General features: G+C 38.5%; 1 protein-coding gene across 1 annotated transcript in view; it reads right to left on the bottom strand.

Annotated features, from left to right (window-relative positions):
* The window catches only part of DNAI7 (dynein axonemal intermediate chain 7), a 56,044-nt gene extending 41,321 nt beyond the window's left edge, over positions 1-14,723 (bottom strand). The window contains exons 1-4 of the mRNA XM_082480818.1: positions 14,648-14,723; positions 13,366-13,488; positions 6,930-7,108; positions 4,358-4,517 (exon numbers count right to left, since the gene is read on the bottom strand). Coding sequence (XP_082336944.1) covers positions 4,358-4,517; positions 6,930-7,108; positions 13,366-13,476 — 450 coding nt within the window. The 5' untranslated portion in view covers positions 13,477-13,488; positions 14,648-14,723. The remainder of the gene's footprint in view (positions 1-4,357; positions 4,518-6,929; positions 7,109-13,365; positions 13,489-14,647) is intronic.
* Between the last annotated feature and the right edge of the window lie 215 nt (positions 14,724-14,938).

Consider the following 14,938-nt stretch of genomic DNA (forward strand, 5'->3'; position numbering starts at 1 on the left):
GGTAAAGTCATCTTACCCAATACTGGAGAATACAAAAACCTGCAAAAATTGACTAGCTCGCGTAACATTTAGCTGTGTCTAAAACAGCTATACTTCAAAGAACTGTTTGGAAACAGTTACTACAACTCAGCCACAGTCAGCACCTCCACTAGCTTTGGGAGGGACAAAGTGTTAAGCTGATCATGTTATCCTATGATGGTTAAATACCAGACATACATCAGTAAATTCATATTAAATATTGCACAAAGTTATTAAAGTTACAAAGTTAAGAAGTACCAGAAATACAGCTGTCTGTCCTACCTGAATTTTATCCATTGTGCACATGTATGCCTTTTTGCTGCACCTATTTACCTTTACATTAGGTAAAGAACAAACCTGTTTCCTCAGCATCCTGGAAATCATTCAGCACACAAGTTGTATGCCAGAGTTTGTTTTAACATTATCCAAACTTTTCTTTTTTCTTGGGGCCTCGTTCTTGGGATGGACTAAACTTTTTTGGAAAAGTGACATGAAAAAACTCAACCGACACTGTGAAATCTGACAAAGTGAGAAGTGAAAACAAAGTTTTAAAATGGAACCTGTACACATGAACTACATTAAAAATGGCTTGGAGTGAAACGCATACAATATCATTACAAAGATATGATAAATCCCTAAAGAAATGGCAAGCTGGTTCAATTAAACTGTCTAAATTATCAGTTATTCATGAATCTTGAGATGTAGAAATGAAGTTCTGTAAATACCGCACCAATTACTTCATCAGACCAGGCACAGGTTCCCAACTTATGTTTGTCACAAGTTTGGGGCCTAACCTATTGTACATCAGACAGTTGAAATAACTATAATGCTTTTTCAAGAGCATCCTTGTCAACTTCTTCATTAAACACTTCAAAAGCGTGTTTAAGTATATGTTCTCAACAACGAGACCTAATGCTTTGGGGAATCTTTTATTATGCTTACAATAATGCCCATATATATCTGCTTTTCCTTTGAATTCAATACTAGCAGGACAGTTGAAATGTTCCAAGGAAAACAAAGTCCTACAGTCAAAACACATTTGGGGCACAGCTTTGCAGCTTTTCCTTGTGTAACTCACAGGCAAACAGAAGCCCAGTAAAGAATACAGGACGCAGCCTTAGTGGGAATAAATCAAGTTTGCCCCTCATCTCTCATTGATACTATTGTTAATATTGGGAGCTATATGCTCATGTGGACAGGGAAGAACTCGAATTTAAGCTTATGTCAAACAGAGAAAAGTGAAAACAGCTACCAAAATAAACCTAAGAAATTCATACCCTTCTGTATAAGGATTGTGAAAGGGTGAGTATAAGTGATGCAACATGCCTTACAAAACCACCAGTATTGACGCGTGTTTACATTTAGAAATAGGACTACCACTATTTTTCATAAATTACATTACATTATTTTCAGTCAGTGGTCTAATTAAAAAATATACCCAAGTCGTAAGGTCCACTAAGTGACTATTTCACTGATTAACTCAATGATTTGTATGGAAATTCACATAGGGATTTGACTTAACACACAACTTTTGCACTAAGTTTACATCTTTATTGACAGTCAGAACCAAATAAAACCCAATACACTAACTTTTAGAACAACTTATTTCTGCCTTTTATTTCTGTGTTTCTTCTCTTTCCTATTTTTGACCGGTCTATGAATTTTTGAAAATCTTAAAAACTGACTTAATTAGAACTGAGATATCAATCTGCATGACTATACAATGCCATCATTAAAAAAAAAAAGTATCTTGGCAATCAAAACAGACTACACGGACAACTCCTTTCCATTTCCATCTCCCCTGTTTCCTTCCCCAGAAACCTTCCTGATTCTCTCTGAGCTCCAGCAGAAGTGGGACATGGGGAAGGGCCAAAGCAAGAAGATGGTGAGGGCCCCTTCACCAGGGCATTAGTGCCAACGTTTCAGTGTGGTGGGAAGTACATACAGGAAAGGAAAATAAGGTTCATACTTCTAAATATTCATGTCAGACTTTCTATAGACTCCAGAAGTTACCAGACCACCAGCTACATCTGTTCATACTTGGAAGTTCTGCACGTAACCAGAGGGGACCAGATTATTTATTTATTTTTAACCAAGGACTGAATTCTGCCTGATAAAAGTATAGTCCCTGGGCCACACACAGTTCGCAAAATGGTTTGATCCCCTAATTAAAAAAGTTACTTTGGAAGGGGCGTGCATATATATACAGACTTTTTTTTATATATGGCAGCGTGACTGAATAATCGTATATAAATGCATATGTATACACATATATAAACACACAAGCACATACATGAATATTTAGATGATCTTGCTGTAATTAAAGATCAGGTTCTTCCTCTAGATCCCTTATGTCTTCTCAAAAATATTTTATTAACACAGCATCTTATGAAGCAGTTTCATAACACACGTTATGAACAGCACTGCTAAAGAATCAGCAACTGTACCTAGCGATTCCAACTTTTAGAAGCCATTCTCAGAGTCTGTTTGGCATCTTTGTTTTAAAATCTATGAGATACCTTTAGGGAGTCCTTGTCTGGAGGGGGTGTAAAGCTCAGCTTTGAAAAAACAAAAGCCAAGAGTCAGATCCCTTCCATAATGTTTTAGTTGGCATCTCCAGAAATATAAAGTCACAGATAAAAGCAGTCAAATTATAGAATGACAGTTCATATATGACTGATCTATTGTCTTCTGTAACAAGTACAAACCTCTGGCAGACCTCTTAAAAGTCCACAAGATAAAAAAGCAGATAGTACTTTGCGTAGACAAAGATTATAAAATTGAACAGGAGTGGTGATTTTTGAGCATGCATTTTTGTATTGGCTAGGCATAGTGGGGCTGTTTGTAGGAGTAAACTGCAGGTAGGGTGGGGAGAAGGAATCGTTGAAGAAACACCATCACATCAAGATACTTTTAATAAAAGTGGCTATGCAAAAGGAAGGTTTCCTCAACAAAGCGTGATGCTCTATAAAACAGGCTGAACAAACTAAAATCTAGATGCTGGTACAGAGCTCCTATTACTTCAAACATAATTTCAGAGTTGTTCTTTTTTTATCCTGACAACTCAATGACAGCCACTAATACAGGACTTTCCAAACAAGAACATTGTAATTATTCATTCCACTTATATGCCACATTCTTCAGAACACTCTTGTGGGCTAATTTATTATCAGCCGTTAAAGTTGTGTAGTTCTGGGGTTTTAATCCTATCTAACAGAGACTTTCTCTATTGCCCAAAGTTAGCATTCCTTTGACTTCTCAGTGAAGTTTTACTAATTAGTCCAGGTTTCAACTTGTCAGAAACTTGGGTGGGTGTAGCAAATTTGCACTAATAAAATATTCATTTCTTCTATCCAAAAATAGCTTACATACGGCCTACAAGGAAATTCTGCCAAGGGATGCAGCTGAATCTATTTACTAGTTACACTGAGCAGTTATTCAAATTGCAGTATTCTGCTCTTATTTGCCTCCTTCTACTACACCTAATTCCTGATTCTTAACTTACATGTAACATTATGCAGCGAGTACGAGTTATTCAGCCACTCAGGCCTGATCTCATTTGTACTCATAGTAAGCCTTTACTCTCAAATGAAAAGCCATAAATCAGCATTTTTCAAAAAGAATGCTTTCTTCCAGAAGTACAGAACCAGTTTTATCTATACAGCTTATCTTCTCCTCAATACGTGGATGTACCAGTCTGTGCACCTTTGTCATAGCAAACCCTGAGAGGTACTGACAGGACCCTAATGGTTGCCTCTTTCACCTATACCAGTGGGGTAGAATAAACCAACAGCGAGCTCTAAAATCTTAGAAGAGTATCAGTTTACACAAGCAATTAATCCAGTAATTTCAAAAAGACTTATGGTCAATTGCTTAGCTATAAAAAAGTACGTCAAGCATGTCCCACTAACACTGAATCAATGCCTCAAAGAAAAATTCCTTTTGTTATTAACAAAGACTTAAAACAGAATAGACTTATCAGCTATTTATCTACTTAATCCTCCTGCTGAGGAAAAAAAAGCATTTCACCTTTAAGTAGAAGTGCTTTTTATTCTATTAAAACCTATCACAATGTTAAGAATGCTGCAAACATCTGACAGTGGAGAATAATAGCAGGCCAGGTCTCATTCTTTGAGTTTGCGCAACTGAAGCGAATCACTCATTAATAAACAATTACCAGTTGTCAGTGACTTGACAGAAAGAATAAATGCCACGAGAATTTCTACTCTGGAGAAAGAGATATATTGATATGACCAAGCAATTGTCAACACCTAGAATTAACATTATGTTAATTCAAATGAGAGTTCTCTATTTGTGTCTGTGAAGTTTTGAGCTTTACCTGTCTTGTCTTTGCTGATGTTTCAATGAAAGGAATTCCATAACTTCTTGCTAAATCCTGAGCTTGTTTTGTATCTACTGTTCTGGAAGGCAAATCACATTTGTTTCCTACTAGCACCATGGGGACATCTTCAGAGTCTTTAACTCTCTTTATTTGTTCCCTAACAAGAAAAAGAAAAAAAGAGACATTTTATTGAACAGGTATTGTTTTAAAATCTACCATATAAACTATGAAACAAAGTTAACAGATTCCAACATCATTTTTTATGTTCATTTACTGCATATATAGAAGCCATCAAAAAACTAAATTCACCAATCCTGTCACCATCAAGTTTATCATCTAATTTGAAAAAAAAAGTTGACATTTTGCAAACTACTACAGATTTTGGTGTCATTTGTTGTCATTACACTATTTTTTTTTCTGGTCTTTTTTTTTGGCTGGTTGGTTGGTTTTGTTTATGGGGTTTTTTTAGTTTTTAACAGCTAATGCCAGGACAAGCTTGAGAAGCTCCGGTATAAATCTTCCTACATATATCTCATACTCAGCACTCATAAAACTCAATTCATTTGTTAAGATAAAACACTGTCAAAAGCGCTATGCTTGTTGTCTTGGTTTGTTGTTTTGTTGTTTGGTTTGGGGTTGGGTTTTTTTTGGTTGGTTTTGTTTTTTGATTAAAGACAGCATTACAAACTCTCCATTTAGACAGGGAGTTTTAAACTTTGAAGACCACTGGTCTGGTACTCTACAAAGAGCTATTTGGTAAGGGAGACCTTTCAAATACTAGTTAGAAAGCATCCTGAAATACTAGTTAGATGTACTTATTGAGAATCTCAAACAATCATTATTTTCATTACTTTTGCCTTCCCAAATAATCTAGCTGTATATTCCTTAATTAATATAGTCACTGTTTTCTGTTATTTCTTTAGAAGCCTTCCGCTTCAGTCCGTAAGGTCATCCGCAGGTGTGCGAATGCAGAGTAGAAACTCCAGCATTCAACTCACATTCTTTGAAATAAAGTGAGGTGGCCACCTTATGCAAATCTGCAACTCTTTCTCCAAAAAAGAAAAATTCCACATAAAAAATCCTTACGCTCCTTTTTCCACCCTTATGTCAACACCTATCTTACCTTTGTCCCTTCTTCCTCGACAACCCATTTGTAATAATCTGGTTAGATAATGAAGAGAAGCTTACATTTTTTATGAGAGCAATAGATAAGTTTTTTTTAATTAGTAATCCCTGCTGTGCTCTTAACTTTTTTTTTTTAAGGAGTCACCAGCACCAATACATTCAATTATGTTTTATATATAACAAAATTTATGCAAAGGCTCACTAGCTCAATTTAAATATAAAAAAGAAACAGTCTTGAAAGAAAGTGTTCACATTCTCAATACTGATCTCTCCCTGGATTAGTATGCAGCAATTTTGCCCCTCTCATTTGCAACAGCACTCCCCTGATTCTGCAACTGCTCCAGGCAGACAGGCCAGCAGTAAACTATTTCTGTAGGTAGGCATCTACCTGTTTAGCTACTCACATCAGCACACTATGCAATCAAATGAGCTGGTTTTCTGGCATACTGGAGAAAATGAAACTGTGTGATCAGGGTAGTCACACCTCCTGACTTCAATTACCTGAACTGTCATGGTATCCCACCTTATATGAAGAACTGCAACTTCTATTCGTAATGAAAAAGTGCAACTTCAGCTTATGAGTAGGTGTTGAGTTTGTGGGCAATACTGATAGCAAAACACTCCTCCACCATACAGCAACATAGATCTGACAGCATTATAAATGCCTAACTATGAATAGCTTAACATTACGGGTTTGAGACTAATCTTAGACTGATGCTGCTAAACTCCGTGATCTTCGGTAGGATTTGCATTGCCTTCTGACAGAATACCTAAGGAGAATTCAATATAATAGTAAGCTGCTAAATTATAAACCACCTGGTATGGTCATTGCCAAACACTGCTTCTATTTCTATATTAGTGTAGCTGACAAAGAAAGCACAAGTGGCAATTTTTAATTAATTATTAAAAAAAAAATTAACATGAAAACTAATAACAGGCTGGGTTTTAGCAGTTATCCTAGAGCTCAGATTTTGTGTATGTCTCCCCTCCTTAGGCATCAGGGCTCACACATCTCACACGTTAGTCTTCTAACATTCCACAGGCATTTCCTTCCACTCCCAGAACAAAAGCTAACAATTGACATTATTGTTTGTAAAATTTAAATTGCATACGTTTTTCCATCTTAACACACAATTTTACTTATGGAATGGGCAGAGTTTACCTTTAGATAAGTCTTCACTATGAACAGGCAGAAATACTAAGTCACATTAGTTTATAACAGAAGAGCTTTCAGACATTTTGCCTAACTCGCGAACGAGGCAGCAGATTTTCAGATTACCCAAAATTAGTGACCTACAAGTGCACAAGTAAATTGCAATATTGCTAATTTTCAAGTTTGACCTTAGATGCTATTGCAGAAGAGATCATTCTATTATCTAGTGTAAGAGCAAGCAACTTATCCACCTAACACAAGAGTTAGTCAATTATCTTTCAATATACACACCTATAATGGTGAATATCTTCAAAAGACTTTGTATTGTTTATAGCAAATACACACAGGAACCCTTCTCCTGTTCTCATATATTGGTCCCTCATTGCACTGTATTCTTCTTGACCTGCTGTATCAAGAATATCCAAGAGACATGTTTCTCCATCGATTACTACTTGCTTCCTGTAGGAATCCTAGAAGGAAAACACATAAACCTTGGTTAAACAGAAACAAGTAATATTTCAAAACACCTATAACTCAGAAGATATTAAAGTTGTTTACTAATAATCAAGCATGACTGAAAACACTGAAGAGTTAAAATCTAACTTTACATATGGGCAAATGACAGCAGGAAAACAGTGTCACCTATTTACATGTACACAGTAATCCAGAAGCGGAAAGAGCACTGAAAGGACACCTTCTCATCTGTATTCTGAATCTTCAGTGAGTAACAGTACACGTGCACACACACAAGAGTAAAAGGACACACTTCTTATTTTGCTCAAAAAGACAGAAATTACAAATTGGATACAGATCAAAAGCATCTCCCCTTTGTCTCTGTTAATAGAAGAATTGAAGAAAATTGTAATCCTGATTTTAAAAGGTTTGACTTTCTTTAAACTACCCAAATTTACCATTTGGTTTTTTTTTTTTTTAAGTAAAATTTGACCTTCATTCAATGGACATTTAGAAACACGCTGTGCCACAACACTGTACAAAATAATAAAATAAAGTGTTCACAAGCAAGACAACTCTAAAAATCCATGCTACTGAAAAGAAGATGAAGTATAAAAAGCCTTCAGTGTTTGAGACAGGAAATCTCTTTTGTATGCCTAAGCACACGCATGTAATTATATTTGTTATTAAGTTATCAAAGTCGAGTTGATATATTTGAAGTTCAAGCTTTTTAGCCATGACAGACCAACACAGAGTCACATAAGAGCCCTGGTGGTTTCACAGAGATGTTGGAACAAATTATTTCAGTGCTATCAATTCAAAGTTTTCAGGTCACTGATTCAAATGGCTAAAATCTGTACAAAGTCCCAAGCAATTAGATATTAACGCCTATTTACGTCTCTTTTTGGTGCTAGGCTTATATGAGTACATAGTTTTAGCAATAAGAACATAAGCATTACTTGCCCAATAACTCTGTTTTCTACAAAAATCTATATATTTGAAATAAAACCGTGTCAACAAGCTTTAAAAATAGGTCATTGAGCAGTACCATGAATTATTCTCAATAAACAGTGCTTGTAACAAATAAAAGGTATAAACACAATATCTTGGTGTTACCTTTCAGATCCTTTAGCTAGAGATTAACACAATATTGCTATTGTTCTTTTTAACACTATACAGAAGTGAACCTAAGCTCCTGGGAAGGGAATTAAAGTTGCAATTCTAGCCAACTTCAAGATGAATTCAGAATTACCTTTCTTCATACCCATTTTAAGGCACAGTACACCTACTCCTGTGCACTTTCTATCTATTTGTATTTTTACAAAAGGTCTTTCCTGTTACTCATGCTAAAAAACAAGCAGGAGGTAATTGTATAGAATCAGTATCTTAAACTAAACAAAATCTGTAATCTCACATTTATCTTGAGCCTGGATGACATTTAACAGTATCACGTAAAACAGTATTGAATGTTTACCTTAAAGATAAAAGTTTACTTCCAACATGATTTTGGAAATATTTATTTCACAGAAGTATAAATTCAACACACAAGTAAGAAGTAAGTAACTTGCTTTAGAAATATATAAGCCATGTTTAAATATTGATGCAGCTGAGACAAATAAAGAAGCTCCAACGTGTTTTAAAATAATGTTAATATTCTATTTAATTACTTAAAGGAAAAAAACACCACACCAAAATCACCCCAAAGGACACATTGTTATTCCGATTCACTTAAATCCAATAGCAGATCCCCCATGTCCTATGATACCTTTATCACAAGTACTAGTAGAACTTTTAGCATTATACTAGGCATATTTACAAAGCTTTAATTTTCTCTTCTTGCAATTTGACTGCTACTTTAAAAATATGAAAAACAGTTTTTGAAAACCCTGTATTATTCCTTTACATCTTAGCACTTCAAAGGAAAAGAAATTCCCCTCAACTGAGCTCTAAACAAAAGCGTTAAGTAATTTTCATCAAAGAAAATCATTTTTAAAAGAAAAGAAGATCACTTTCAAGAACGGTTGGCTTTAGCACACCTCCCATCTTAGCAGTAGTAGCAAAGATGCACCAGCATAAGGCACAGCACAGGTACAAGAAGGAGGAACGTTTTGAGATGATGTTTGTTTTGCCCACTTCTGGAGAGAAAGTTTTGTCATTAACTAGGAAAGGGGATTTGAGGCAAAAGGAAAAGAAAGACAGGGGAGAGAAAATTCAAGCTTATGATTTCCTTCCAAGCTACTGAAATCATAAATACTTTTCTTTTATGCCCCTTTTTCTTCCCCACCCCCCTCCAAATTATCAAACCTGAAATCTCATTTGTCACTGTAGGAAATAAAACTCAAGCACCACATTAAAAGCTTAGGCTACTGGGACCCCCAACCTCATCATGGTGAATACCAGGGTAAACGTACCCAAGATAAAAGTTGTTTATTTAAGTGTTACCATACTGTAAAAATTATCAAGTCCTGCAAAACAGAATGTAGGCTATACCAAAAAGAAGCACTATGCCATTATAGTACTTGTGGCACTCCTGCTTCAAAATGCAATTGCAGAACCCAAATGGACAAACTCCTCTTCAGCAATGAAATAAAACAACCTTCTAATCTTTAAATTTCATAATTTATAAAAATCCAGTAACTTTACTGCACATCAGAAGATTTGCAGTAATGAATGCAATGAAGAAACATCCAGTACAAGGTTATTAAGTAAAAACAAAATGCAAACTAGAATGTAACTTTGTAGTAGTACCTGACACCAAACATGACTTTGCAATTTTTCCCCAGCATACAGACTCAGCATATCTATTTCCAAAACTTTTAATTTCATTAATCACTTAGCTTGCTTTTACTGGCCTTTCACATGCCATAAAAATCAACATGAATTATGCAAAAGGAGTAATAATTCCATCTGTTCACAAGCACTGATAAGAAAATGATAGGAAGTCTCAGCTATACACTACATATGGAATTTATCTAAAAGAAAAAAAACACTGCTTAATAAATCCCATCTAAGCAAGTAACTATTACTTTGTAAAAATACACTATACCAGTGATTTAATATTAAAATATCACAGCTACTAAGACTAAGCTATTACTAAATATTGGTGGAAGTGTCACAGGTGCACAGGTCATTTAAGAACACAGACTTAAATATCAGTATTCCTAAATCGGTCAAGGGATTTTGCTAATCCTATTGAAAAACCTCTGACAAGCAACTAGGGAGGCTGCTCTTTCTCTAGGACATTTAAAAGATTACATATATTTAACACTAAAACATCCTGAAGCTTTAAACAAAAAGTAAAAATAAAATAAACATTTTAAAAATTATGTTATCCCACAAGGTATTGCAAGTAAAGATTTAACAAACCTCGACCAGTAGAGGGCACTAGCCCAACTGTTCTGTGTATTAGGCCAGACTTAGGGTTAGTGTACATACAGTTAAAAACACACTTGAAATTGCTTGGCTATAAATCTGTGCTTGGACATCTACTTCAATTAAGATATGAAATTGTGAAACACATATAAAGTATGTATAATCGAATAACAGTAGTCACCCAAACATGCACTCAGTTTAATTTCTCCCCCTGCCCTCCACCCCCCATCATCCGCTATGCTCAGATGTAAGTAAATAAAATACTCAAGCAGGAGATGAAACTTGACATTTTCCAAACAAGTTATTTGTTGAATCATTTAAGTCTGAAGACAGCAACAACATTAACATTGTAAATGCATCAGTGATTAAGTAACTAGTATATTTTTTCCTCCTCTTCAACTGCATCATGTCTTCACAACATGAGGATTTGGAAGTGTTGAGTTTCACTTTGTTAATCACAGGAAGACTTAAAATTATTCAATAACTGTGTACTTATGGAATGCACTATAGATAACAAACATTGAACTCTTTCCTCTGTCTACCCCAAAAATATTTGGCTTGATTATTTATCTGCAAGGGAAAAAAACATCAGTATTTTGGCAACAGCCGTATAGCAAAGAAGAAACAGTAATAATTGAGAAACAATAGCAGTGACACTACTGAACCGTCTTCACTGTTATCATTTACCAGTTAAAGCAACTGTAGCCTTATTTCCTCATACTGCATAAAACACACTCTACAGCTATTGTTCTTTGATCAGCCCCTACCACCACAATGGCACCTACACAGGAAGCACAACCAAGCAACCCTTCTCAACTGAACGGGATTCTGCCCAGGCAAGGATGGAAGCATTTAAACCCAATTACAAGCCCATTCTTTGGAACCCGTGACCACTCTTATTATAACTGAATTACTTCTTCCCTACAAGCTTACCTACGTGATTGCTGTATAGCACTGTGAGCACACAGGGTGATTTACTACATAATAGGAAGATACAGTCTCCATCCTCAAGGTCTCAGAATTTACAAGACAAAAATGGTAATCAGTGCTCAGACAAGAACTTGCAGGAGTTGCAGATTAATACTGTTGAATGCGACAAGTTGTTGATGCTGCTAAAACCCATTAGGTTAAAGTTTGGAGTCAATATGTCTGTCTTTCGTAAGAACATATTGATTCTGGACCACACCACAGTCTTACAGGCACCCTGCACAGTACCAAATAAAAGTCACAGTTCTGGGATTTTAGGTTCTTCTTATAAGCAATGGTATTTTCATTTTATTGTTTTACATTAAAATGTATTTGGTATGCCTCAAAATACTCAGCTTGTTGATTGCAAAATGTCTGAAGTGATTTAGGAATACTGGCATTTAAAGTTTTTGTGTTCCTAAATTGTTTACACCGTTCTGGCTTCATAGGACAACTCGTAACATAGAACCTCCACGGTACTTTTTGTAATGCATAAGCCCATCTCTAATCTAAGAGAAACTCAGATGATTACAAACAAGTAATAACTGACAAAGTAACAAAGACCAACATCCCCCAAAGCTCCTTTTGCAGGAAAAAGTAAAATCCCATTTTGCATGTTCCTCTCAATGAGTTTTGTGCATGTTCTGTTTCTTAAGTGTGTTTTGGGTTGTTGGTGTTTTAAGATTTCACATCTTAGTAATTGAAAGACCTGCTCTCCTAGTGCAAGTCAAATGGTCTTCCTCTCTCCATAGGTCTATTCACAAGATCTTCTACAAGCATACATAAGGTTACTTGGCCATGCAACAGAGAGACAAGACGACACAAAAGGCACATTAAGTTTAAGTTTACCTTAAACCAACACATCTCTCTTTGGGGCACATTAACTGTACTTCACTAAAGTAAGACAGCTTCCTACCATGTCAGGCCACTGGCTCCTTTCACTTATGTCTACCCAAAAATGACTACATAGCCATTTTCCAAGTCACCATTTTAAGCCTAGATTTAAACCCCTTGTAATTCCTTCAAGTGAGCTTGGAAGCGTCTCATTGTATAAACATATAAATGAAGTCATAAGCTACAGAGCTTCAGTGCTGGGAACATAAAAATCTTGGATAAATTATAGTGTCATTTCTCCTTTTACACAGTCTGAGGTTATTAAATCCAATGATCCACAGGAGATTTTAGACAACACTAGTATTTTTCTTATATTTAAAAGGCAGAGCCCGCCTGCTCATTAAAAACCTTTAAAATATCGCAACTTTTAAAGCTTAAATACAATTTCAGATTTCGAGGAACTGTGCCATGTATTTCAAAGACTCCACTACAGCAGCTACCTTGTAGTGTTTTTTTTTCTAGATACAGAAACACACACTGGTCTGTTTAAAAAAAAAAAAAACAAACAGGAAAAAAAAATAAAAATAAGGCTCCAAATTTTTGTGCATTCACCATAGCATTCCAGAACATATTTCTCACTGTGTGAAACAGATCCTAATGATAGGAGCTGAGAAAGCTTGACACATATGTTTCAGAACTACAAATTTTCCTTCTTGATATCAAAAAGGAAAGTCACATCTAAGAGGTTGCGTGCAAAGCCATGAAGAATTTTGCCAAGCATTTTCAAGTAAGTTTGGCAAATACTTTACCACCAAGATCCCATAAACACACATCCAAACTGTCCAACAAAACATGGCAATTGACACCATACTTCAATTGATCAAAATTGCTAGGGTTTTTTTTACTGCATCTGTTGTTCCATAGCCAAATCGAGAAGCACAGCAATCTCCTCTCCAGCACTGGTGCAATGCTGACCATTACCTTTGAGCCTTTTTTAATATAAAGCCTTATTCTATGTTTTTGTGGTTAACTGTCGAAAAGTAAACAACTACCATTATTACTGATAATCTCTTCACAAAAAGTGTAAGATGAAATTGTTTACCTCTATTGTAGGGTCATATTCATCCACAAAGTGATTCTGAATTAGCTGTATTGTCAAGGCGCTCTTGCCTACACCACCAGCTCCAACGACAACAAGTTTATATTCTGTCATTTTTTAGCAGACCTAATGACAAAGAAACCAACATTAAGCAGAAAGAGTCAGGCTCCAACTAATGAGGATGCTGTTGGTGTGTTTTCATTCAGTATCACGTTCCTTTACTATTACCGGAAAGCAACTCCCTCCCTGAAAGACAAGACAAAAAGCTACGAGGGAATGCTATTTCTCAAACAAAATTACACATAGCGAGGGCACTAAGCTGAAAGGCACCGCTTACGAAGGGGTAAAAAACCCCAAGGATACACTAAATTCTGAAAGAGAAAAAAAAAAAAAAAGTCAAAGACTATTTCTTGCGAGGCACAGGCGTAGCTCTCCGCTGTTTTCTCCCGGAGCCCCGCTGACTGCGGGAAACCTCCCGGGTTTTTACCAAAGCCGGGCCAAACCGAGCCGCCCCTCGGCTTGATCCACAAACCCGGCAAACCCGCCTCCTGCCACGGGCCGAGCCGGGACGGCGGCGGGTACGAGCACAGCTTCACCTGACGCCTTCACATCTCCCCCCACCACCACCACCACTACCACCAAGGTTTGGTTGTGTTTTTTTTCCCCGAGCTCAGCCCGACCGCCCCCCGCGCTGGGGCCGCCAAGCCAGCGGCGGGACACCCCCACCTCCCCCGGGGCCCGGGGTGCCGCTGCCCGCCCCGCCCCGCCTCTCCTCAGCCAGGAGCCAGCGACGGGGCCGGGCGGACCAAACTTTCCGGCCCGGCTCCTCGCACGGGGGTTTTAAAGATTTCGGGGCGATGGGGAATAAATATATGAAGAAAAATGGGGTGCGGGGGGGGAGTTGAGCCGGCACAAGCCGCCGGGTGCCGGGCTCCCGGAGGGCGTTGGCCACCTGTCCCGCCGCCGCCCACCCCCCCCTCCCCGCGGCCACAGAGCCACCGCCCGCGCCCCGGGGAAGGACGGCGGAGGGGCATGCGGAGGAGGCTGCTCCGGGGGATGCCGGCGGAAGGGAAGCGGGGCAGGGCGGTCCCCGCTCGGTTGCCGGCGTTTCTCCCCCTCCGCGGGGCGACGGGGGAAGGGGAAAGGGGGGTTGGGGGAGGTGCCCGGCTCCGGGAAGCCGCACCGCTTCCCCCTGCCCCACCTCGAAGGGTAAAGGGGGGGGGGGAAGCAAGCGCAGCGGCTCGTCCCGGTTCCCAGTTCAGCGACGTAGAGGATGAGCGAGTACCTGCCTGGCGCTGACAGCGGGCCGCGGGAGCACGCCGGCGCCTCCCTTTGCCCGCCCCGCCGCGGCGGTGTCTCCGCTCCGCGTCCCTTTCCGTCCCGGTCTGAAATGGCGGGGGACGGAGAGGGCTGGGGCTGCCGAGGGAGCCGAGCGCCGAGAGGGTGGATGGATAGATGGATGGACGGGCGCGATCGATGCGCTCTGCGCTCCCCCGCCCCCTTGCGGCAGGCCCGGCCCCTCCCTCCTCGTCCTCCCCCACGCCTCCTCCCGCCGCGCCGCCTCAACCGCCCGCGG

This window comes from Vanellus vanellus (genome assembly GCF_965231255.1).
Source record: "Vanellus vanellus genome assembly, chromosome: 1".
In the NCBI taxonomy this organism is placed as follows: Eukaryota; Metazoa; Chordata; class Aves; order Charadriiformes; family Charadriidae; genus Vanellus; species Vanellus vanellus.